This window comes from Chrysemys picta, chromosome 19 (assembly GCF_011386835.1).
Source record: "Chrysemys picta bellii isolate R12L10 chromosome 19, ASM1138683v2, whole genome shotgun sequence".
In the NCBI taxonomy this organism is placed as follows: Eukaryota; Metazoa; Chordata; order Testudines; family Emydidae; genus Chrysemys; species Chrysemys picta.
The window spans coordinates 17053652-17080548 of NC_088809.1; the positions used below are offsets into that span (position 1 = coordinate 17053652).

The 26897-nt window shown below is 39.5% G+C and overlaps 1 protein-coding gene across 2 annotated transcripts in view; it reads left to right on the forward strand.

Annotated features, from left to right (window-relative positions):
* The window catches only part of ZZEF1 (zinc finger ZZ-type and EF-hand domain containing 1), an 81083-nt gene extending 54973 nt beyond the window's left edge, over positions 1–26110 (forward strand). Inside the window, exons 40-55 of one of the 2 annotated variants that reach the window (XM_024103465.3) lie at positions 421–698; positions 1846–2020; positions 2800–2932; positions 5571–5767; positions 6419–6538; positions 7847–8032; positions 8369–8469; positions 9046–9181; positions 10780–11160; positions 12875–13018; positions 14116–14284; positions 16359–16457; positions 17330–17495; positions 19408–19561; positions 21478–21549; positions 22922–26110. In XM_024103465.3, coding sequence (XP_023959233.2) covers positions 421–698; positions 1846–2020; positions 2800–2932; positions 5571–5767; positions 6419–6538; positions 7847–8032; positions 8369–8469; positions 9046–9181; positions 10780–11160; positions 12875–13018; positions 14116–14284; positions 16359–16457; positions 17330–17495; positions 19408–19561; positions 21478–21549; positions 22922–22996 — 2586 coding nt within the window. In that variant the 3' untranslated portion in view covers positions 22997–26110. The remainder of the gene's footprint in view (positions 1–420; positions 699–1845; positions 2021–2799; positions 2933–5570; positions 5768–6418; positions 6539–7846; positions 8033–8368; positions 8470–9045; positions 9182–10779; positions 11161–12874; positions 13019–14115; positions 14285–16358; positions 16458–17329; positions 17496–19407; positions 19562–21477; positions 21550–22921) is intronic. The other variant, XM_005284470.4, reaches the window with a different exon arrangement.
* Positions 26111–26897: the final 787 nt, after the last annotated feature.

A 26897-nucleotide genomic window follows, 5' to 3' on the forward strand; every position in this document is an offset into this window, starting at 1 on the left:
TTTCTGGGTGCACAGTTGGTAAGCTTAGCTAGAAAAAATTCACTGCCTATATCCCGTATGACTTTTATAGGTGTTTAACTCTCAAATCAAAAGCAATTTTTTCTTTAACAATGGAAATATCTTCTCAGCCAGAGCTATTTCCATTCCGGATTTAACTTTCTACATGCCAAAAGTTCTTAACTTTTTTTAAAATTGTGTTTTCTTTACTCCCTCATGTTGAGAATTGGTTGAATAGCTTTCCCTCAAATTTTCCCCCTTTATGTAGATACAAGTCTGGAAAACTTCAGCCAAAAAGGTGACGGTTTCTGAACACTGAGTAACTAATAAGTTTCTGCTCGACCCCTCATTATACTGTATAACTATGACTAAAGGCTTTGCTATGTTTCCTGTTCTAATGAGATTTTTCTTTCTTATTCCCAGGGATGCACAATGTCTTTGATTAACCTGGAACAGATCCTCCCACTGATGTTTCAGGTTGTAATCTCCAATGCTGGCCACTTAAATGAAACCTATCATTTAACTCTGGGTCTTCTGGGCCAGTTAATTCTGAGACTTATGCCTGCAGAAGTCGATGCTGCAGTGACAAAGGTCCTTTCAGCCAAACACAGCCTGTTTGCAGCAGGAGATGGGTCTACAGTGCCAGAAGGCTGGAAGACTACTCATCTTTTGTTCAGTCTGGGAGCCGTATGCTTAGACAGGTGCTTTTTAATGTTCACCTATAAAGATAATTCTTGATTTTATATGCTCAACAGGAGTAGGGGAGGAGTGTAACCTGATCTGGGCTAATTCTTGATCCCAGTCCTGTGAAGTGCGTATTAGCCAGGGCTCCCATTGAAGTCAACATCTCTTAGGGTCATGCCGCATGATGCTATCAAATGGGAGATGGGTAATTTTCAGAGGCTAATATAGGACACTGTTGTGGAAGAGGTTAGGATTTTGGGGTTTAGAGAAGAGCAAGGGCCAGTCCTACTTCCTAAACTTTTGATGTGACCTGTCTCCCTATCCTCCTAATTCCAACATGTTCCTCAGTCCAGGAGAAGGTAGGTCATATCTAAAGGTCAAGCTGGAAAGAACCAACATAGGGAGTTAAGGCCTATAGTGGAGGATAGAGGGAGCTGTCTTTGTAGAGGGGTCTAGCAAGGTGGAGAGAGAGTAAAGTTTCTTTGAAAGTACAGTCTTCAGTACCTTAAGTGGAAGTAGAACACTCTTGAAGAGTGAAGGTTAATAGCATGCTTTGTTAAATACTGTGCTAAGCATTATTCTGCACTCTAGGTTTTTTATTTGGGAAGAGGGATTGGAAAGGTTAATAAACCAATTAGAAAAGCATGCAGAATATAAAGATAGAATACGCGGAGAATCTACTGGTCTTAGAGATTCATCAATCAAGGAAATACACAATCCTGTGTATTATGTGAAGATATTTTGGCATCCAATTATATCAAAATATTAAATAATCGGCAAATTAAATCTAGAAGAAAGATTTCCCAAGTCTGTCTTACTCATGTACAAGGAGAAGTAAAGGAAGGGAAAAAAATTTCCAGTCCTAAATTAAAGTTAGCAAGACCATGTGTTTCCTTGAATTTCTATCAACTTTTTTTATTCATTGTGGCCTTTGATCCTATTTAAGATGGCAGGCCAATATGATTTTTTTTAAATGATTTAATGATGAGTGGAATTAATAGCATTCATATTTCTGTTGAATTCAAAGCCTCAAGTGATGCTATGAAAAAATAAGACCTTCTGACAGTTGGAAATAATGTAATAGTGATTTTGTGTTTTGAGGGAGAATAGTTGTGTAACAGTCTGCAGTCAAACCACCTAATACTGTCGAACCTTGTTCTCCAGCCGTGTAGGTCTGGACTGGGCGTGCTCCATGGCGGATATTCTCCGAGCTTTGAACTCCTCTGCACAGTGGCATAGTGTGATTGCAGCTTTCACAGATCATTGTATTAAGCAGCTGCCCTTCCAGCTAAAACACACCAATATCTTCACCTTATTGGTACTTGTTGGATTTCCAGAGGTAATTGGAATACTGGTCAATACATAATGATTTGAGCTATGATAATTACAAATTCTACTTTTAAACACTAAAAACTACACTTTAATGCCAAAAAATTGACAAAAGCCATAAAACTCAAAGATATGTCTGAGACTTCATCCTTCGTCTCTTGCACAGTTGGTTGTGGCCTTTATCTAATGGAAAACAATATAATTACATAGCTCGGGTTTTGCTTGGATACATTTCATTGTGGGCAACTTGTAACCAGCAACTTGAAATCCAGAATAGCATAACATTGAACATCAAAAAAGGGCTTTTATACCAATATAAAACAAGCCATTATTCTTACTATTGGTATCTCATATATATTATCGGAGTACCATTAAGTTGTTAATATGCACCTGAGGTATTTTGTTACAAAAATCTACTTCATGTCTAAATGCACCTCTACCTCAATATAACCCTGTCCTCGGGAGCCAAAAAATCTTACCGTGTTATAGGTGAAACCGCGTTATATCGAACTTGCTTTGATCCGCTGGAGTGCGCAGTCCCGCCCCCCAGAGCACTGCTTTACCGCGTTATATCAGAATTTGTGTTCTATCGGGTCGTGTTGTATCGGGGTAGAGGTGAACCAGCACACATTTGGCAATGAACAATTGTTTAAATAACAAGTACGATATTAACTATAACCAAAATGCAGCCAAGTATGCAAGATAATGTAAAAAATAAAAGTTATAAGTATTATACAAAGTTAGACTGTTAACTGAAGTCCTCTGTCTCCCTTTGTTCTGTTAATGCAGGTGCTGTGTATGGGAACTCGCTCCGTGTACATGGATAATGCCAATGAACCTCATAATGTAATCATCCTAAAGCACTTCACTGAGAAAAACAGGGCGGTTGTTGTAGACATCAAAACCCGGAAAAGGAAAACAGGTTCCTTGACTTTGTTATATCTAAAAATCATGTGATATTTCCTTACAGTATCTTTGAGTACCCAAAGCCTGAAATTTTAGTAAATGATTTTATACAGAGGTTTATGAGCTGGATTCCTTACAGAAAATATATCAGATTTCCACCCATAAAGCAGATGAAAAATTTTAGGTTTCTTCTACACTGATATAACATCACCCAGTACAAGAATTGTTGCTTTTATAAATGTGCACAGAATATAACACTTCATATTATTTTGTTATTGCAGAGACCTCACAAAACTGTACTTGTATCTGAATTTAACCTGACAGTGTTTGTTTGGTCACTGCTGCTGTCTTGTCCTTTATTTGTGAGCGTTTAAAAGGTTTTAATTAATTGCAAATTTAAAAATACTTGCTCCTCCTGCATATAGTTAACCCTGCCACTCGAAGGAGCATGCACAGCATACAATATGTGCTGGTCGGTTCACTCTGCTGCCCAGAAATGAATCTTCAAATATCTTAATGGCCATTCTGGCAGTAAATATGACATGACCACCTACTAGCAGATGGAGTCTGGGGCGGGAAGGCCCTGTGATATATGCTAATTGCCAATAAATGGACTTGTTAGCTGTGACCCAACCAGTTTTTTCCTGTCCCACTGCTAAGAACGAGGCTATGTAGTCAGATAAAGCCTACTTTTTTTAATACTACACAACTTTTCAAGTCTGTGAAATCTACCCCGGAAGTTATGAAATAAGATTAGACAAGAAACTTTGACAGTCATGCTACATTCAATGGAAAAATAATTGTTCTGTACCAGATGTGCTGATCTGTACTCTAGGGAGGATGTATCATCTCTGACATCTTAGAATGATGCATTCTGGGGCATGGCAGTAGAATGGCTTGCTAGTGTAATCTTTAAATTTGTTTTAAAGGGTGTCTTTTGTTTGTACTGGACATCCTATGGTGGTTATCTTGCAAGCAAAATCCAAAGTAAAGACTTATTTAAAAATTTAATTTTAGCTTATTCAGAAAAATGACAAGGTCAAGCCCAAATAGAAATTGCATAGTAAACAAAACAGATTATGAAAGTTGACCTTTTCAGTTTTAGCATATAGTGATTAGTGGCAACATATAACTCTACCTGTGCACTAAGATTTTGAAACTAATAAAACAAATACTATTATGCATGCCAGGAACATTGAAATTATTGTAGTATTTAAAAGTAGGTGGAAAGCAAAGGATTTTCCAATTAAGAAGCTTCACTTTGATAGTCGGGAAGGTTCAGACCAGGGGTGGCCAACCTGTGGCTCCAGAGCTACATGCAGCTCTTCACAAGTTAAAATGCGTTTCCTTGTATAGGCACCGACTCCGGGCCTGGCGCTACAGGCGCCAACTTTCCAATGTGCCGGGGGGTGCTCACTGCTCAACCCCTGGCTCTGCCACAGCCCTGCCCCTACTCCACCCCTTCCTGCCCCCCCTTCCTGAGCCTGCCCTGCCCTTGCTCCCCCTTCTTCCCCCCCAGAGCCTCCTGTGTGCCACAAAACAGCTGATCGGGATGTGGGGAGGGAGAGGAAGGCATTGATCGGCAGGGCTGCCAGTGGGTGGTAGGTGCTGTGGTGGGACACGGACGGCTCTAGGGGGCAGAGGGGGGAGCGAGGGTACGGCACTCCGACCTTTTTTTTTTTTTTTTTTTTGCTTCGGCGCAGCCCTCCAGACACTGCTGAGGGGCTGCTGATGTATTACTGTGGCTCTTTGGCCATGTACACTGGTAAATTCTGGCTCCTTTTCAGGCTCAGGTTGGTCACCCCTGGCTCAGTCATATAAGTGTGCACTCTCCTGTTTCCTTATTGGTTGAGTCAAAAATGGATCAGGGATTAGCAGGAATAGTGAAAGGAAGACATAATAATTTAATTCACCAGATCAGTTGTGGGTCATCAGTTTCCCCGATTTTGTCTGTTCCATGAGATAACACTTGTACTTCTGAGCCCACTGACTCTCTCTCTAGTGTTAAACAGAAGTTTGTGCTGTTTTTAACTATACTTGCGATATTTTCAGTACAAAGGAAGTGATAAGATGACAGCTCACTATCCAAGCATTTTTATTCTGTACCAAAAGGCAAGAGAAAACATTTTACCAATACACTCCAACAAAAATGAGGAAAATGTGTGGCTGTAGCAGAACTACGCCCTCATGAAGGAATTCATGTCACCGGTTTTAAATGCGATTCTGCTTTATTGGAATGTAATTCATACATTAATCATTGACTTAAATATACTTGTTTAGTTTTAACTTAATGCTAAGTGCTAGGAGAGGACTTGCCAGGATCTCTCTTTTGCTGTGATTCCTGTAAAAAAACTTAAGTTAGGCTGCTAGTGTGCTTAGACGGCAGCCTATCCTACTGATCTGTATTGTCTCCCTTGTACTCTCTTGCTGGTCTATGTGTCTAGCCACATGTTGCCTTTTGTTTGATTGTTTAGATTATAAATTCTTTGAGGGCAGGTACTGTCTTTCTTTTTGTTCCGTGTTTGTACAGCCTGGCACAGTGGGACCTGGTCCATGACTGGGCCTCCCAGGTGCTATGATTATACAAATGATAAGTATAATAAACTGAGCCTAGAGAAAAATTCCAACGTGACAGGTTTTTTATTGTCTTTTAGTAAAAGACTACCAGTTGGCTCAGAAATGTGAACAAGAAAGCACTGAATCCCAAACTCAGCTGAGACAGTATCTCCAGCATTTTGCTTTTATAACCAGCCACCTTTTGCAGACCAGCATGGACAGTAGCTATGCAGAGGCAGTGGAAGCCACCTGGGTCTTGTCTCTTGCTCTTAAAGGATTATACAGAACACTGAAGGTGATTTGATTTTTTTTTTTTTTTTTTTGGTATGTCTGACCAGCTACATAAGTTTGGAGTGAGGACTATGAGCTGTCTGGGTCAGGTGCCATCCTATGTGTGCAGTACCTCACCTAATGGGCCTGATCCTTGAGGGGTTCTAGACATTATTATAACATAAGTAATAACAGTCAAGGTCACTTGTCAGACCTGACCCCTTGCAGCCTCTGCACATAGAGGCTGAGAGCACAGCTCAAAAGAGTATATTAAGGAATATTGTTGACATGTGTTTGATCAATTTTCCTCTGTGATAAGGTTGACTGTGAAGATGCTGGACCATAATGGTAGATTTGGGTCAGATTGGAGGAAATATGAGTTGGGGGGGGGAGAATTCTCAAAACTCTGAGGAAAAAATTATGCATTTGAGTTCATCTGGCCTCTTTTATTGTGCAGAGTACAATTAGTTTTACTCTAACAACAATGAGGTGGTAGTGGTATTACACATCTCATTGCGAGTACTGCTAAAGACTTGAATAGTGAGAATCTCTATAGTTGTGCCGGAATTAAAAAAAAAAAAATTCTCCTTTATTTTTCTCATAAAGAAGGTCCTGTTCAGTGAGAATTGTGTATTATCAGGCAACTCTCACAGTAACTTTTCTCTCTCTTTGACAGACTCATGGTTTTGAGGAGATCCAAGCAGCCTTTCTTCAGTCGGGCTTACTTAAGCTGCTGGTGAAGAAGTGCAGCAAAGGAACTGGTTTCAGTAAGACATGGCTTCTCAGAGACTTGGAGGTAAGAGAATAAGTAACATTTTGTGAAATGTACATTTTATGTAGCCATTGGCATAACAGCTCAAGGCATTGCATTTTCACCGCATGGTAAACTTCTTCTTTGAAGCATTATTGTTTATATATTAAATATATTTACCATTTTGTTCCCAAAACATGATGGAAAATACATTTTGAGTAATGCTAGTGTTGAACTGATTTAATATGAGATTTTTTGAAGGGGCTTAATGGGGGTAGGAGCCAAAGTCTCCTTGCTATTTTTTTTTCCAATTTCTTTTAGCCCTGTTGAAAATCCCAGCTTTTAACTTCAAAAATTGTATCCGTAGCTCTCCAAGAGGCCTATTAGGCCAGGTCTACACTAACCCCCTAATTCGAACTAAGGTACGCAACTTCAGCTACGTGAATAACGTAGCTGAAGTTCGAAGTACCTTAGTTCGAACTTACCTCGGTCCACACGCGGCAGGCAGGCTCCCCCGTCGACTCCGCGGTACTCCTCTCGTCTAGCTGGAGTACCGCAGTCGACGGCGAGCACTTCCAGGTTCGACTTATCGCGTCCAGACAAGACGCGATAAGTCGAACCCAGAAGTTCGATCGCTCGCCGCCGAACTACCGGGTAAGTGTAGACAAAGCCTTAGATACTGATGCTGTACACAGTTCTTAAGCAGATACACATGAATCATTACAATAGTGTAACTGGTGGGAGATCCAACATACACTTGGACACTTTGTTCTTTTGAACATCTGTTATTGCAGGGAGAATTGGCAGTGTGCTTTTCTATGTTATGGCAACAGACAAGCTCTATGAAGTTTTTCTCATGGTGTCTGTACTAGCCTTGATGCTTACAGTTGATATAAATTGGCAAGACCAAGGTGATGTTACCCTGCTGCCGTTCCTAATAACGAGTAGTTAATGTTACTGTGCATACTGGAGCCAAATATCTAACTTATTTATTTTTAAGGAAAGGAACTGTGGCTAAAAAACAACATTTTGCTTGTGGATGATAATTGCAGCTAACTCTATTGTGTTCCTATCTTGTTCTTGAATATTAATATACTCAAACTTGTTGAAGAATTAATTTGTTCTCAGGTTTTTTTTAAATGTATGGTTAATTATTTGAGATGTCTTCATAGAAGCCTGTAAAGTGTAAAGCATTTATGGAATGGGAAATGCTGTTTAAGCGCTGTTCCTCTTTAGAAAAGCATGTGTTAATAAACGTGGTCCAAGTGTTTATAATGTTCTTACAAGTGCCAGTTGCACCTACACTAATACTATCTACAGGTGTTTTACCATATGTTGCCTTTTTCCATGCAGATTTTGTCAATAATGCTGTACTCCTCAAAGAAGGAGATCAGCTCCCTGGCTGAACGTGAGGATACAGAACTAGAGGAAAGGGACCGAGATCAGGATGTGGACCAATCCATTAGTCCCATTGATCTGGATCAGAGCAAACTTGATCCTCTAGAGGGCTTGGATGAAGCAACCAAAATATGTTTCTTGGTACTTATTAGACTAACTGTTTTTCCCATTTTTGAAGATATTGTGCCTCATTTGGATTACACGCAATTGTTTCCATATGTTGGTCTTTAATGCGGATTTTACTTTTAATTTTTAGTTATTCATGAACTGATGCTTGTATTATTGCCTAGATTAAGTATAATTTTATGCTTGGACTGCAATAATAAATATTACTAATGTTTTTAGAAAATTATTGCTGTAGAGATTATGAAATTCATAAGTCCTTGATTCATGTGCTGAGCAGGAAAATGTGTGTAGAGAATAACCCCAAGTGAAATTCACCTTTCCTCGCCTAACCTTACCTCAGTTTTATTTCAGATGACGCATGACGCACTCAATGCACCTTTGCATATTCTTCGTGCCATGTATGAGCTGCAGATGAAAAGAACAGATTCTTTCTTCCTGGAAGTTCAAAAGAGGTAAGTGAACTACCGAATCCAGCAGAAAAATAGTCATTGAATGTGAAAGGTAACTTTTACTCAGTTAACAGGGAAGCTAAACTGCTGTAAGGAAAAGGATATGGAACTGCTTTGTAGTGCTTCCTAAAATGTAATTGGAAAATTGACTCCTGTTACATTTGGAACTGTAGATGTGAGGACAGAAACTAACATTTTGAAGTATGTTGTATGTTCCTTTGGATAACTTTACTCACATGCACAGTATATCTTTGTAGAAGAAACTGCTTTTATGGCTGGAAAGTCAGCGAGATACCAGTATTTCTCAAATGTCATCCTAACTGAGGAAGAGTGATGTGCATAGACTTGCTGGCACTCAGAGCAGCTTCTGGTACCATCTGCTTCTTGCAAAATCAAGTTGGAAGACATGAACATATTTTTCAGTTAATAAGATCAAACGAGAATGTTAGTTGATCTGACCTCACAAAAGAATAAGGCAGTACTTGGATAAGAGCTTTCTAATGCAAGTCAGGGAAGCTTTAAATGCAAATATAGCTTCTTTTTTTAAGTTCATTGACTGCAAAATTTGTCACTTTTAAGGTTTGATGGAGATGTAATCACAACAGATGAAAGGATCCGAACACTGGCCCAGAAATGGCAACCCAGCAAGCGTTTGAGATTGGAAGAGCAGAGTTCGAAAGCAGTGGATACAGACATGATCATCTTACCATGTTTGGTGTGTGCTCTTTTTATAAAAAAAAAAAAAAAAAAAGGGGGGGGGGGAATTTGAGATCACAAGACTTAGTGATTCAAATAATTTAGAAGGTCCAAATTTAAGATTGTTATTAGAGCTTCTGTTTTATTGTGTTAAAAAGAATAGGCTAGATATCAGCAAGAACTTAGCTTACTTCTCTGCAGCTTCTCTCTTGAAGATCTAGAAGAACTAGATTTTAGATCAGGAGAACAAATTATGGCTTTACTGGAATGCTATGAATTCCCTATTTCATACAAGAGAGATTTTACCTAATATACAACTGTAAACATGTACGCTGACCACCTCACTGCAATGTTACCATATGAATAGCTTCAATAATACCCAATAATGGTGAATCTGTTTTGCCAAAATGGATAGCATGACTCTAGTAGCAAAAGAGAAGTTAAGTGACTATATAACTAGGTAGCAAATTGGCCATGTATTGGGATGCAACTAAAATGCAGGAAATCTTGAATATGGGCCCAACATGGATCCAGTGGAGAAGCTCAGTTATTTATGGGCACCACATATTTAAAACATTATTTAAAAAAACAACAAACAGCTTATTTAATACCTACTGGCTTCTACAAATGGATAAATCTGTATTTAGTATTGCGAAGATCTACAATATAGTGTCATGGTAATTTATGGATGTTCTCATTTAATGAACCTCTACAAAAAAATTAAGCATGGATTCACAGTATTGTTTTTTGTTTTGTTTTGTTTTTTAAGGCCAGAGGACATTATCATAATCTAGTATGACCTTTTGCATTGTATGAGTCACAGAATTTCATCCAGTCATTCTTGTATCTAGCCCACTGATTTGTGCTTGAAGTGCAGCATGTCTTTTAGAAAAACATCCAGTCTTGATTTAAAGACTCCAAGTGATGGAGAATTAACCACATATATTGGTAATCTGTTCCAGTACTAAACTTGCCTTCAGTATTAAAAAAAAAATTCACCTTTGTAGTCTTTTTGCATACTTGATAAGTTAGTACATTTATGGCTTATCTAAAATGACACTGAAAAATGGACCCATTTTCCACTAAACAAGAATTAAGGTAATAGATCAGTGTTTGGTACTGAGCATTTGAGTTCCTTAGTAGACTAGCATGGCTTGTGGAACACTGTGGTATTTGGCAGAAATGCCAGCTAGATCTTCACCAAAGGGTCAGAAAGGAAATAAAGCTGCTAATTTCTTAGTCCCGCTTCAGTGGCTGTGATTACTGGGATAATCAGTAGTTACAATACATCTAACAGGAGAACCACAAAAAAAGTGTGGAGCATTATCGCTATTGCTTTACCTGTACAATTCAGCTTAAGTTTATGCTCTGTGTTAGAATCAGTTGGTTCTTGCCTGCATTTAATATCAGTGGTATATAGTTTGTAACTATATCCATTGACACCCAGGGGCAAACTTAAGGTAAATTGTTCACAGGCGGGCTTAGTTGTGTTCTCTATGAAAGACTGGAGCTTGTAATTTTTAATGAGTCTAATTATCCATCTCTAAACAATGAATTAAACTTCTGGTCCTAGATTTGTAGACATGAAGAAGTAAATTGCCCTGAATCTCTTTTCAGGCTTGTGCTTGTCTCTTGCAGTCAAAACCTGTACTTTGTGATAAAGCCACTGAAGAATCCAATCCCATTACCCAGAAACTGATAACCAACACGGAGAGTGATCTCCAGCTTAGCTATGCCAAACAGCGTCGCACTAAGAGTTCCATACTCTTGCACAAAGAGCTGGATTCCAGGAGCAAAAAAGCGGTGCGGGATTACCTGTATCGGGTGAATGAGGCTACTGCTGTGCTTTATGCCAGGCATGTACTTGCCTCGTTGTTGGCTGAATGGCCTGATGATGTGGCAGTAAATGAAGAAATCCTGGAGCTCAGTGGCCCAGCGCACATGACTTACATTTTGGACATGCTTATGCAGCTAGAGGAGAAGCAGCTATGGGAGAAGGTAAGTGGGCTGCATTTGTATGTTTGAATCAACCTGGTATGTACATAAACTTCCAGCTGACTAGCAAACTCCCAGAGATACTTGTGATTCTTTTTAAAAAAACATAAATACAAAACATTCAAAGACTTTAAGCTTCAAATCATATTTCTTCTACAATAAAAACTCCGTCTTCAGCCAAAAACAATGGGGTTTGACAATATTTTTACAAAATGACTGTGACCAACAGAAAACTGGAAAACATACTTCTTGGATGCAGCTGTTTCAAATAAATGAGCGATTAGGATGGGGAAAATTCTGTTCTGCATAGAAGTCAATGGGATAAGGAGCCAAATTTGAGTGCTGTTTTTAGCTTGGTTTCAGTATCTATTTTAAAAATCTTCTGCGTTTAAAAAAAAAAATGTTTGTTACAAGCAAACAAGGTCTCAGAATTGTAGCTGAAGACAAGTAATAACTACCTAGATATCCATACAGCGCCTAATGTAGTGGGTCTCCAGATTAGGGCTTTTGGACGCTACAGGAAGAGTGTATGTGTTCATGTCCAGGAAACACATGCTCTTCCAATGTCTTTCCTTGCATTATTCAGCTGGCTGTTTCACCATGCCTTGTCTCAGCCCTGGCCTCTGTTGTACACATGCTTAAAGCTTAGGTTAAGAACTGGTTGTTAATCAAAAAGAAAAATCAAAAAGAACTCTCTAGGCTTCCTCATTAACTTCCATAAAGGAATTTGAGTCCATTTTTGTCTTCGCATGTTCTTAATTTTTGCCTTCTTGCGTTAAGTCAGAATCATCCATTGCCATAGGTATGTCCAGACTTCCCAGGTACTGAAAGAAGGAAGTAGTGTGTTTACTTTAAAAATAATCACAAAATTTAAACATATATAAGAACATTGCTGAAGAAATTCTCCATATATTTTTCTAAAACCAAAGGTTGTTTGTTAGTAAACATCCTGGTTATATCATTATGGTTTTAAATTTCAGCTTTGAGTATCCTAATCTTAAAAATCCAAACAAATGCCATTTAGTCTAGAGTCTGCATTTCAGACTCTGCTTCCGCTATCACCACTTTTGTTTATGGATAGGACCTACATTAATTTTGACATTCATTACAGCAGAAGACTAATTTTAAAACAAAACACTAGTACTTTTATAACAGTGGTAGGAGGATATTTGATAAGACTCATTTTTGTAGGTAAGATTGTGCAATTTGAAACCTGAAGTATTTGATATTGTTTCTTAAAATTGAAACCCCTAGCAGATATGGAAGGTAAAGGGTCTATCTGGTATGTTAACAAAATTCTTTGGATCAAAATTACCTTCCTTATTTGGCTTAGGCTTTATTTACCTATCTCAATCTATTGTGGCATTGTGGGATTAGTCTTCATGCCAACATCTATGCAGTGAGGTTAGACAATTTCTGGCCTTCCAAAGTTGTCTCAATACATGAGAATCTCATTAAAGTAACATGCAGGATTTGAAATGCAGTCCAAGGACTAAATTAAACCTTCCACATTTACAGGAGACCATATGTGCACCTAATGAGGCCAGTTGGCAATTTCATTTGTGAGTTTCTCTTTTACTTCCTACCAGTGACTTGTTTTCTCTCTTCTGAGGGGCTGTGTTGCTAAAACAACGTTTTTGTCAATCCTTGTCAAATCAGTCTGCAAATGCTGATTTGGTAGCAAATTGACCTTGCATGATGTGTTGTATTTCCTCAGATCTTGCGGAAAGTGCTGCATGGATGCAGTGAGAGCATGTTGGGAACAATGGCACTGACTGCCTGTCAGTTTATGGAAGAACCCGGAATGGCAATCCAAGTGCGGGAATCCAAACACCCTTATAACAACAATACTAACTTCGAGGTAATTTACATAGGTTAGAGTGCAATGATATGTACAGGTTGTGCATGAATTGATGACATTGGGTGGGATTCTCCAAAGCACCTAGGTGGCTTAGGGAGACCAAGTCCTGTTGCCTTTCACTGGGTTCAGGCAACGGGACTTGTGTTCCTAACCTGTTGAGGCACTCCTGGAAAATCTCACTCATGACCTTTCAGTTAACAGGGCATTCACGATTATTTAAGTTTCACCTTGTACAAGAATATATAAGTAAGGCTCCCACTCAGTGCGGTACTTAAGTGTGTGCCTCAGTTAAGCATGTGAGTAGTCCCATTAACTTCATTGGGATACTTGTGTTTAAAGCTAAACATGCTGAAGTACTTTGCTGAATTTTATGGGTTTAATAGGCAACAAATTGTACTTTCATCCAAGATCCTATTTCAAGAAGCATCTCAAATTCTTGAGGCATCAGTGAAAAATTAAGTATGAAACTTCTTTCTGTGTTTTTAGTTTTGGGCTACCTTTCCAATACACAGAGTCTTAATAATTCTCTTTTTCTGATATTAGTTGGCAGCACCATACTAGTTAGAGAGTAAAAGGCAGTCATCTGTTCTAGGAGAGCACCATGAGTGACATCTCCCCAGTGTCCCACATTGGGCAAAGAGATGAAGCAAAGAAAGGGGGCATGTAGATAGAATAAAGAGGCATGTCCCCTGGGCCCAGAAATTCTCATGGCAACCCTGGGAGTTTTCTTCGCTTTTGTATGCAGTAGGAATTCTTTTGTGAGGGTTTTTTAGTGCATGTAATACTATCCTTTAAGATGTGCCCTGGAGGTCAGTATCTTGGAAACTGGCCTTCTGGATTAGTGCATCAGTTTACAGGCAAACAATATAACTGTGCTTATTTAAACATGAGCACTGCTAGAAATTAGATTTTGCAGACTCTTGTATGTAGTGTCGACAGCACTCGGCACTCTTTGAGCTGGCCCACGACCAAACTAATGAAGATACCTAAATAGAGATATCGTAATCTTTGTTATACCTTATTTGAAATCTGCCTTTTGAGTATTTCTATACAGACACAGTGCAATGGTATGGGTGTCATCTGTTTGCCTTCCTCAGGATAAAGTTCACATCCCTGGTGCTATCTATCTCTCAATCAAATTTGACTCTCAGTGTAATACAGAAGAAGGCTGTGATGAATTAATCATGTCCAGCAGCAGTGATTTTCAACAGGATCGGCACAGTTTCAGTGGGTCTCTGCAGAAGTGGACTGATTTTGAGCTTCCAGGTAAATGGACCATGTAGATATACAATGTATGTGAGTACAAACAAGTGTAGAGAGCTACTGATAGCCTATAGTGTGAGAGACCAAGATCTTAATGTCCGTTATATCCCCTGATGTTTGTGGCATACATGGAAAAACTCCTGCTCTTATCCCATCCCCTCTTTGCTCAAATAAATTTTGTGTTCTCCATTTGCTTTGTAGAACTAGGGTGAAAAGCAACAAGATGAAATTCAATAAAGACAAGTGCAAAGTACAACACTTAGAAAGGAAAAAATTAAATATGCAAATACAAAATGTGCAATAACTGGCTAGGCATAGTACTGCTGAGAAAGATTTGGGGGTTATAATGAATCACAAATTCAATACAAGCCAACAATGTGATACAGTTGTGCCAAAGACTCGTATAGTTCTGGGGTGTATTAACAGAAGCATTGTGTAAAATGTAGGAGGTAATTGTTCCATTCTGCTTGGCACTGGTGAGGTCTCAGCTGGAGTATTGTGTCCAAATCTGGGCAACAAAATGGGAGGGAGTCCAGAGGAGAGCAACAAAAATATGAAAAAAAGGTTTTAAAAAACTGATCTATGAGGAAAGGTTTAAAAAAAAAAAACCTGGGTATGTTTAGTGTTGAGAAAAGAAGATGGAGAGGGGACCTGATTACAGTCTTCAAATATGTTAAGAGCTGTTAAAGAGGACACTGATCAATTACTCTGTGTTTGCTGAAGGTAGGACAAGAAGTAATATGCTTAATCTGCAGCAAGGGAGATTTAGGTTAGATATTAGGAAAAACTTTCTAACTAGAAGGATAGCTAAGCACTTGAACAGGTTACCATGGGAGGTTGTGGAATTCCCATCATTGGAGGTTTCCAAAAACAAGTTAAACCAACACCTGTCAGGGATGATCTAGGTATATTTGCCCCGCTTCAGTACACAGGGCTGGACTAGATGACCTCTTTCAAGGTCTGTTCCAGTCCTATATTTCTATGGTTATGTGATTGGACTCATTTTGCAAGTTATGCACTAACTTGACTGTTGACTTATTGAGTGTCCTAGCATAGACTTGTGCTGCAGCATGGCAAGGGCTTTCTGACTTGGAGCACTGGTGGCAGCTATAAGTAACCAAGCGGATAGAGGTATTTTGTATTAGCTTGATACCTACCTTGCCCTTTTATAAAGTCATAGCTTGAATATAAAAACAGCAAGGACTTCTTGAATTGCTCCACAGTCTGATCATAAAACTTTTTGAAAACTCTTCTTGAATTGAAGGGTTTACTTGTCACCAACTCTGAGTGGCCAAATACAACAGTTTAATTCCTGTAATGGAAGTCTGCAATTCTGCACTGCTTTTCTGACAAGTCATTTCAGAGCATCATCCCAGAAGTTATGTGAATAGCTAAGTGTCACGTGCCAGTTTATGGACATGGCATGGAAGCAAGAGCTACTGACATTGAAATGAACAGCCATAGACACATTGCTTTATGTACTGCCTTCCGTAGGCAGTACACCAAAGAAAAGGAAAAAAGAGAGCTTCCTGGAAAGGAGCCTCTTGAAAAACATCCTTTGTACAGAAAAGAGGTTTCAGAAGCTTAAGGACTCCCATCTGGTAATTAAAAGCAGTGATTCTTGCTTTAGTAACTTACTACTTTTTCTCGTTAATGTACTGGAAATTCTGCTGGACATACAAGGGTTTTGGTTATCACATAAAAGCTCATAAATCATCAGTTCTCAGTACTGTACATCTTTACTAATGTGCACTACAGTTTCCTTTATAACCCCCCCCCCAGACTTGTCTGAAGCAACTATCTGACAAAAAATATAGAAAGCATTAATCTCTGTGTATTTTTATACACTGGTGGCAGCTGTTCTGCATTCTGGATTAGTCTCCCATTTGTCTTATGTTCTGTTCACTTTGGAATTACCAGAAGAGTAAAAGATGATTTCATCTAGAAGCAAATTAGTTTAATAATCTTTTCTGCTGTATTCTATTCTTTGTTATAGTCCCTTATTGAATTACTGGTTTTTTTTTTTTTTTTTTTTTTTTCTAATGTGGATGGTTTTTTTTCCTTCCCTGCTGCACAGGAGATACACTGTTTTATCGGTTTACCTCTGACATGAGCAATACTGAATGGGGTTACAAGTTTACAGTGACGGCAGGTCACCTTGGAAGGTTCCAGACAGGTAAGCTCCGTTCAGAGCATGACCAAAAGGACTTATTACAATGATTTTGATCCATGCTTTCACAATTTTTTTTTTTTTTAAATAAATATTCCTTGGCCTGTACTTTTTTTAGGTTGCTTAGCATAGGCTTTTTCCCCTCAAGTGTTCTTAAAAGGCGTTATAGTGTTGTGACTTGATTCATTGTGTGACTTGGGTTTTGATGAGTGACTTCTATTCGCACTGGCTCAACACTGACGGCAGTATCTAAACTGCTGAAGCTTGAAAACCCAGAGACCAGTCACACACACACACAGTCTCCAGGATACTTGCCATAATTTATGTTCTGGGTTTAACAGGCCACTCCAGAGCTGTCATAATAATGATAATCGTAAATGGAGGTAATTTAAGTTGTGTTTAAAGAATAATTATATCTGTTATGGTGGACTGCTTCTGGTTTTCATTTTCAGATGCAGTGTGAAAGGCTTCGCTGGTTTATTTAACAGATTAATTATATTTTTAATGGTCTTTTGAAATATGCATCTGGATTGTGAATGCTTTGCAGTTAGCTTAGGCCTACTGTACCTCCAATATTAATTAGGGCTCAAATTCTGTTGTCCTTCCCTGGACAAAACTCTCATTGCAAATATTAGGGTTAGGATTTTCAAAGATAGGTGTAAGGAATTTAGCCACATAACTCCCATTAATTTTTTTGCCCAAGAAAGGACTAAGGATGGCAGGGGTTGGCCCTTATTCTCTTTCTCCAGATCAAGTTTTGGCTTTTATATCTTTATTTTTGTTTGCTGTAACAATTCTAAATATATGGGGAAAGGACAGTTGTGCAGGTGAGTAGAATGTCTCCCTCTAGAAATAACCACGATTCTATTCAATTCCAGGATTTGAGATTCTGAAACAAATGCTATCGGAGGAAAGGGTGGTTCCACATCTCCCTCTAGCCAAAATCTGGGAATGGCAGGTAGGAGTAGCATGCCGCCAGATTGGGCACCAGCGTTTAAAGGCCATCCACTTACTCCTGAAGATAGTGCAATGCAGCAACCGCAGGTAAACACATTGCTCCACATTGTACACTAAACATGCCTTTGAGGAGAGGGTTTGCTAAATTCAAGTCATGGCAGAGCCACAGAATCATAATTTAAAGTAGACACTGTAGTTTGTCTTGCTGATGGGTATTAGCAATGGCTTGCTAGCCAAAAACGGTTGAAGTAGTGATGTTCTGAAAATCAGTTTTTCTTTTTCTAGATGGCTTTTTAAAATATTCTGTGGAACAAATCCTTTAGTCAGAATAAAGTCAGATTCCATGTTGATTGTATTAAAATAAATTTAAGGATCCAAGGGTGAGTCTCCTTCTCTTAGTTAAAATGAGGAGATCAAGAACAAAGTGCAGAAAAAACATTGCCAGATTCAGTATTGCAATAACGGTGGTAACTTTCTTTGATTTGTGCCAGTGCAAGCTGTATAAATGGAGCTATAGCTTCAGGTAAGTTAATGCTTGATTCTGGGTGGCAGAGGTGATTGTGCTGGGCAGAAGTAGACAGTTGGTCAATATATGGACCCTCACTTCAGTTATAATGTTCAATTAAGTAAAATCCTGAAGGTGCCAGAAACCTCCTGCTTTTTCTGGCTCAAAGGACGCAGAAGAGTGTGTGTGTGTGTGTGTATGTGTGTGTATATATATATATATATATATATATATATTATATAAATATTTTTGTAGCAATTTTAGACAATGACATATAAAATTTGTATGAATCATTGTGAATTTTGATGCTTTAGCCCACATTCAAGTCTGAACATCTGCAACTTTGCTAAAAGGTACATAGCCGTTGTTCAGTTATTTATTACTGACTGTGTATCTAATTTCTTCTTACATTTTGTGCTCAAAAAACTTGTGACTTTGTGGGCAACAATTTAACGTAGGGTAAAAATCTTTATTATGGAAATAATACCCTAATAATACTTCAAATTTTCTTCTGTAGTACCCTGATCAAGGCCTCTGAAATTGAGTTCTCTTTTGATGATGCCTACTTTATGTATGTGTAGAAGAGACTATACAATACAGTGATGTTTGAATGGGAGTGTGAGGAAAGGCAGGGTTGGAAACCCTGTTACTTGCAAAGTGATACTAATTACCTATACCTATGTATAAATTTAAAAAAAAAAAAAAATGGGGACACCCTTTCTGTTTATAACTTAGGCTAGGTCTACACTACCCGCCTGAATCGGCGGGTAGAAATCGACCTCTCGGGGATCGATTTATTGCGTCCCATCGGGACGCGACAATCGATCCCCGAATCGGCGCTCTTACTCCACCAGCGGAGGTGGGAGTAAGCGCCGTCGACAGAAAGCCGCAGAAGTCGATTTTGCCGCCGTCCTCACAGCGGGGTAAGTCGGCTGCGATACGTCGAATTCAGCTACGCTATTCACGTAGCTGAATTTGCGTATCTTAAATCGACTCCCCCCTGTAGTGTAGATGTACCCTCAGACTTGCGAAGTTCTAACCAGTGGAATCAAGGCATTTAATGAGGTGCTGCATTCATTTATTTCAAAGACCCCCAATTCGGCAATTCGGCCTTATTCACCAAGTGCTTTAGACTTGCTTAATCCATGAAAGTGTCTAATGTGAACCACACGCATAAGTGCGTTGCTGTGTAGGGGGAAAAAATTAGGCATGTGCTTAAATGCTTTGAGCTTGGATCAAAAAAAGTTAGGGCTCTTAAACTTTTAGGATGGAGTTTTAATTTAGCTGTTACATTTCTGTAACCAAGTATTTCGAAACCGAAGTCTACCTTTGTAATCAGCCTCTTGTTACATGCTTCATAGTGCTGTCAGGAAATTATCATTAGGTTTCGGCTCCTTTGAAAATATTGTTCTTCATGTCAAAAATGGGGTCATTAATCTGAGTTACCCTCATTCCGCTTAAATGACTGTTGTTGGTTTGTTTGTTTCTTTTCAGGGACTGTGACCTCACCTTGTTAAAGCCTCTCTGGCAGCTTTTCACCCACATGGAAAATAACCTGTGCCATGACATGACCAAGCCTGGTATTCTTCTTCTTCCTCTTCATCGTGCACTTACGGAACTCTTCTTCGTTACAGAGAGCAGAGTGAATGTAAGGAATCCATTTACCCGTATGCTCCCCTTTCTCCAGCAATGGGCATAGCATGTAGAATGCATTGTTAGACTGCTTTCTGGCTCCTCAGCACAAATAGGTCAGGATTTCATAGGCACCAGGCAGGTTGGAAACATTTTCCCTTGAGTTCAATGTCAGGTTCTAATACAGGGACATATACCTGTACTATGCTACCTCCTTATCAATTATACAGCCTTAAATAATGGGCACATTTCTTCCTAAGGTACTAAAAGAGGGATATTCTAAGCCTCTGCCTATGCTCAGGGGAGAGCTGGGTTTGATAACCATTTGAAAACATGGTTTAAATGTGACACTCTTTCTGAGCTGGATTTGAACACAGTATGCGATCAGTATAGACAGGGCCAATCTACACTGAAACCCAAAGTCAAAATTGTGCTCAACTCCTGTAGTCTTGAGCATAACTATAGACCAGTTGGGGGAGCTATAGGCCTATCAACTTAACTTCAATACCTGGAAAGATACTGGAAGAAATTATTGAACAATCAGTTTGTAAGCACCTAGAGGATAATAGGGTTATAAGTAATAGCCAGTATGAATTTGTTGAGAACAAATCACACCATGCCAAACCAACCTAACTTCCTTCTTTGACAGGGTTCCTGGCCTAGTGGATAGGGGGAAAGCAGAAGATGTGATTATATCTTGACTTTAGTAAGTCTTGTGGTGCAGCCCCACATGACATTCTCATAAGCAAACTAGGGAAATGTGGTATAAGGTGGGTGCAAAACTGCTTGAAAGGCTGCACTCAGAGTAGTTATCAGTGGTTTGCTGTCCAAACTGGGGAGATGTATCTAGTGAGGTCCAGCACAGGCTTGTCTGGATCCAGTACTATTCAATGTCTTCATTAATGACTTGGATAATGAAGTAGAGACTGTGCATACAAAATGTGCAGATGACACCAAGCAGGGCGGGGGTTCTAGCTCTTTGGAGGACAGAATTAGAATTCACATCAGCTTTGATAAATTGGAGAATTGATCTGAAAAAAAGATGAAATTCAATAAAGACAAGTACAAAGGATTTGAGAAGGAAAAATCAAATGTACAACTACAAAATGGGAAATAACTGGCTAGTCAGTAGTACTGCCAAAGAGGATTTAGGGGATATAGTTCATCACAGATTTAATGTGAATCAAGAATATGTTGCAGTTGCCAAAAAAAAACCTGTTATCATTCTGGGGTGGATTGATAGAACTGTAGTATGTAAGAAATGGGAGGTAATTGTCCAACTCTGATTGGCAGTGGTGAGGCCCCAGCTGGAGTATTATGTCCCGTTCTGGGCATCACTCTTTAAATAAATAAATAAATAAATAAATAAATAAAAGTTGATAAATTGAAGAGAGTCCAGAGAAGAGGAGTAAAAATTATAAAAGGTTTATGAAACCTGACCTATGAGTAAAGGTCAAAGAAACTCAACATGTTTAGTCTTGAGAAAAGAAAACTGAGAGAAGACTTGATGACAGTCTTGAAATATTTTAAGTGCTGTTATAAAAATTTCTCTCTATATCCACTGAAGATAGGGCAAGAAGTAAATAGAGAAGCAAGGGAGATTTAAGTTAGATATTATGAAAAAGTTTCTAACTATGAGAGTAGTTAAGCTCTGGGATAGTTTTCCAAGGCAGGTTGTGGAATCCCCGTCATTGGAGGCTGTAAGAATAGGTTGACAAACACTTGTCAGGGATGGTCTGTGTATGTGCAGAATGCTGGACTAGATAACTTTTCAAGGTCCCTTTTAGCCTTATGTTTCTATGGGTTTGTGACAATTTTGATGAATTGGCTCTGTAGAGCCTATGGAGAGTGGAATGCTAATGCTGATCAGTAGAGTAACGTTGTTAAAAACACCTTGCTAAAGCAATCTCACTGAGCATGTTTCTGCTTCAGGAGCTTGGATCTCTACAGGACTACTTGCTTGCCTTAAATACTGAAGAGCATCTTCATCGTTGCACAGCACAGGTAAAAAAAACAAAACCAAATAATCCCTGTCCAAAGTATCTCTTCTGCTCTGTCCTGCAAGAGACAGCCAGTCATTCCTGATTGCAGAATAGGCTTTTATTTCAGATAAATATATAGTCACTGTTGTTAGCACAAGCTCCCAAAATTCAATGTCACTGGTTTAAATAATGATTCCTTAGATGTGAAAGGCTAATGCCCTGATCCGTGCACCATCTGTTCCCTCTTCACACCCACCTCAATCTGACATTCATATTTCAATGTAGCTGGTTACAAAAAAGAGCTTCTAGTTTCAGATAGTGGCACTGCAGCCCCAGTGCAGGAAAAACAAAATCAATATGAAATAGCAGGGGGAGGAAATGGCAGCTACAAACTGACTCAAATCACCTAACTTAATGTTGTCTGTCCAGTGAGTGGTCCACCATGTGAATTTAATCAGCAAGAAAACTGCCTTGTAAGTTTTTATATCAACCTTGCAAAACTGATGGAAATTTACAAGCCCAGGCATAAAATGTAGTTGTCTGCTTATTAGTATGGTGGTTGGCAATGGAAAAAAAGTATTTACTCTCCTCTTTAAACTTTTTTTACCTTCCCCAGATGATTTGAGTAGTCTTGCAAGATTGGTGTAGATCCAGCACTATTTGTATCTTCCTTCCTGACACCATTGTTTGGGTCCCTTTGAGCGCCTGCTGATGAAACTACTCACAAATGGTGTCCTCCTTTATTGTTAGCCACCCAAGAATAGTATTACAGATAATGGCAGTTGAGTGGATGAGTTATCAAAACCAAAACTCGTGTCCCACATCAGGCTTTCTGCATTCCTTTTCCTATCACTTAAGTCATACAGAGCCCGATTCTGCTCCCACTGAATTCAGGGGATCTTCCCTATTGAATTCAATATTAGCAGCCCTTGGCCCTGAAAGAGTTTTTTTTTTTTCCAGACACTTCCTGAATTCAATTTTGCTCTCCCAACGTCTCTGTGGCATCTGCAGCTTCCTTCTTAACCCTCAGCTCATTTGATATGAGACTCCTTCATCTTAGTAAAACCCACTGTTCATTTAGAAGTGATACTACAATGGGATTTGCCTGGTGCATCCACCTTAAATGACTTGTCCTCTACATAAGCAAAGCTTTAGCAGATGGGAGGCATCTGGGCAATCGGAAATGCAGTTGCTTTTTTGTTAAGCATCCAGAGCTGTTGGATGCATGATGGTTTACTTCATTGCCAAAAGATAATCAGATGGATAGAGAACAACCTATTCCTATGTCTGTTAAACTCACACAGCAGAGGGTGGCTTTTTAGAACTTAAAGTAACCATTACTTGATGGTGATAATCTTTGTGATGCTTAACTTTCTTTTCTTCCTCCTCTCCAGGCCCTGAAAAACATTGCTGCTATCAGCCTTGCCATTAACTATCCAAACAAATCAACAAGTCTCTGGAATGTTTAATACTGGCTCATGGCTGGAGTGCATGGGATAGAATAGTTTGTCCATAGAAACCTTGGAACAAACATCTTCACTCTGTTCAGGAAAAGTTCCTTCAGCTTCAGCGTATGGGTACTCTGCAGCCTTCCTTCCTTCCACTTTGATGTAGAATTTGTAAAAGTAAAAGCGCACTTCAAAGAAAAAGCACATTTTGGAGTAACTCACGCATCACCTACAGTTACATACGCACATATTGTAGCATGTTAGAGTAAACAGAAAAGTATTTTTTTATTCCGAGAGTGAACAGGAGAAGATTTCTGAAGTATGAGAATGGAGAAGGCCCAGTGCTTGTACTATCTGTTCCCAGTAAAACCGAGTGACTATAACTGGAAGGGACCGCTTGAAAAGTTTTGCTGAACTTACGCTGGTGCCACCAGCAGCATCCATTTTTCACTGGAAGTAAAATTGGTGAAGAAGAACCTTGGTGGACTGTGTAAGAGTAAAAATGGCCCACTCTTGAAACCTGTCATGTTTCACTTTGCTTTGAAAGGCACTACCCATGGAGAAAAACCTGCAGCAACTAACTCATTACTGAACTTTAGGTTTTAAAACAAATATAGAGAGATTCAAAGAGCAGTTAAGATTCCAATGGCAGAGCACCCTTCTGAGAGGTGAAAGCCTCTACTGTTCTTTTTGGTTTGATCAACTGATCTTACCCTACTTTGTCTTAAATATGTACAATGCATTCTTCTGGTTTAGTACAGAAACCACAATGGCTCCCTTGGAGTAGCTTTCGAAGAGGTGGTATGAGAAGCTGAGGAGCACTGGCTGTGATGCATAACTTGTATGTTTCTCAAATATGGCATCTTTCCAAGAAATTATTCATGGCATATTCTTTGCTACTGGTGGCCCAGGAGCTCCTTCTGGTGAACGTTGGAAAACCCTGATTCCCAGCATCAAGGGATGATTGGGGGGGGGGTTAGTGATTAACCCAATTTATCTCATATAGCAATAACTGCATTACTCCTGCTGAATGTGGAATAAATAGCAGACCTCTGTGTTGAAATAAATTGGCTTTAATCTTGCCCAAATTTGCTGGTTATTCCGTTTCCAAAGAAGACTGCAAAGAGCTTAAAGGGTTGTGGGGCTACATTTTGTGTGTGCTAATTGCCTGGTTGGTTTTGTTGAATGTAAAATCTGCAAAACTTCTATTGTGCTTAGATTTTTTTCCCCCCCAGAATGAAACTATGAAGAAAGCAGAACCAGATGCATCTGTAGTAGAGACTGGAAAGCTGATCAAAATGGCATAAGGACAATGACTGTGTTGGAACTGAGTGTTGTGTTCACTGGCTTTATTTGCCCAAAAAGGCCAGTGGCTAGCACTGTCATATGTATAAGAGCCCTGCATTTGGGAATAGTCTATGGAATGGTGCTCTTCCAGCCACCTGGGACTGGGAGTATCTTAAAGGCGGTGCTATCTCCCTCTGGGAGGGAAATGTGCAATGTGCTTTAGTGCCCCCATTTTTTGGATGGTCATTGGTGCTGCAGCCTTGGAAGTAGCTGGTTGGCTCCTATTCCATTAGGAGAATGCAAGGCCAGTGCTGTTGTGGCAGAGACGTTTAAATTGGAAAGAGTACTCTGAATGAAGTGGTTAAAAACTGAAGACCCTCATTGGCACCAGAAGTTGCAATCACTGTCTTTCGGGGGATGGGACGGCTCTCTTAGTAAAAGCAAATCCCAGAATGTAGGAAGAACTTGTCCTCTGCTCAAGTTTGGAAAAAGGCAGAGAAATGCAGACTGCTCTGAAAACTTGCCTGCAGTCTAACATAATGAAAGTTAGTTCCCTTTTCCTTTCCAGGGTGAGACATTGTTGAGTACTAAACATGAGATTTACTTGCATCATAACTTTTAACTCATAGGTAAAGGCTTTTGCAGTCTTATCCTTTGGTTCCCTCTTAATGATGCCTCTCAGTTTGTAATCTGACTGCAGGAGAGGCTAGGAGCTTCCCTGATAAACCAAATGCATGTCTCTGTCTGACAGTATGAACTCCTACTGGAGAATCTGGGGTGGGGGCGGGGTTATTACACCAAAACTGTGGTCATCTTCTGAAGTCCACTTTCATGAACAGTGTGTATTGTATCAAAGGGTCAGATAAGCATTTTAAAACGGCTGCTCTGGGACAGTGTGGATTTCCTACCCACTGTCTCGGAACGAGTCCCTGGCTAGTTGGTAAATCCCTGGTGATAGGTTGATTGTGTCGTTTGTAAGGCATGTGATGCGCTGTTGAGATCTGCCCAAGTTTATTTACAGAAGGTTTTTTCCTCTTTTTACATCAGGTTTACAGACTGTACAGAGATCCTTCACTGATCCTATCATGGCGTTTCCCCATTCTCATTCTTTTTCTGTTGCACTGTATTTTTGCTTTCTATATAACAATATGCACAAAGGCTGTAAGAATGACACAGGAGTGGCCAAAGTTTCTATCTTAGGCGTACCACTTACTATCCTTGCCAGTCAGCCATCTTGCTCTCAAAGGGCTACAAGTGGCATTAGCTGCTAAATATTCTTTCCACCCACTAGATGGAAGTGAAGGACTGTCCCTTGGCTTGACACGGAGTCTTTCACTGCCTTAAAACTTGCTTCTTCATTGTGGGTTTTTAGGGGGCAAGAAAAATTGATTTTTTTTTCTATCATGTAAAAAGGGGAGGAGGCATAACCAAATGAATTGAATATTTATGACCAATAGCTCTGAAATCCTGCAGCAGTTCCAAGTGGATGCAGATGGTACTATGGAATAGTACAAAGCTGGCTGGAAAACAGGTATGCTGAAGAAAAAAATGTGCCTAATTAAAAAATGATTGTGTCCTGAATCACATACGATGTATTTAACACAAATCACATTGTTCCTAATGATACATGTGACTTGTTTTCATTAAACACTTTAAAAGGTTTTTAATTTTTTTTTCTTACGGGTTTACTACTTTGCAATTTTTATCGGTTTTGGTTGTTTGAAATAGATCAGACCTTTAGATTTATTCCAGTTCAGCTCAACATGTAACAAGAAAGTTATAGATGTGGGTAAAATATGCAAATGAAGAGAAATATATTGTAAAAATTCTATAAAAAGTACAACACTGTGTCTGTAGTTTTCTGTTTTTCTTTCCCTCACTGAAGATTAAATATTGAATTTGCAGCAAGAGCTAGGGGTTTACTTTGAGTGTTAATCATTAGGGACAGGATGACTGTAAGTAAACCTCTTGTCCTCCTTAGTATTGTGTAGCTGATATCACACTCTGCCACACAAACATCACATGAGGCTTGGCTTAGGCTCCAATCCTGCAGTTGGTTCCATGTGGACTGACCCCTGTGCCTATATAGAGGCCCGTTGACTTCAGTGGGGGTCTGTCTGTGTGGATCCAGTTGTAGGGTTGGGCCACAGTTTGTTTCAAGGTGGTGGTTCACACCTATAGAGTTCCTGTACTAATGTGAGTCTTGTCTACATTGAGAGACACTCCTGTGCCATAACTGCTCCCATACTGTACATGGGAGGAGGTTGCTGGCCAGGGTGATTCTCCCCACTGGTCCATTAGAGCTGCCATTTGTTGGCCTTCTAAGCATGCTACCAAGCCTATTTTATTTACACAGGCTTTTTCCTGAGAGGCTGGTTGGTGGGAACGTGAGGGAACGCTTTTCCCTGGAGTGACAAGTTGGGAGTCTCCTCTGGCATTTGGCCAGTCCGGAAGTTGGTTTCCCCTTTTGTACAAAGCCAGAGAGATTTGTCATGACTGTGTTTACTAAATACATACTGATAACCTGAACTGTAGAATGTACTCTACTCGAGTGAGCCTCTAGGGGCGAGGAGAATCTAGGGCGGGGATGTTGCTCTCACGTTATTGTGAGCAGGATCAGGCTGTAAACTAGCTG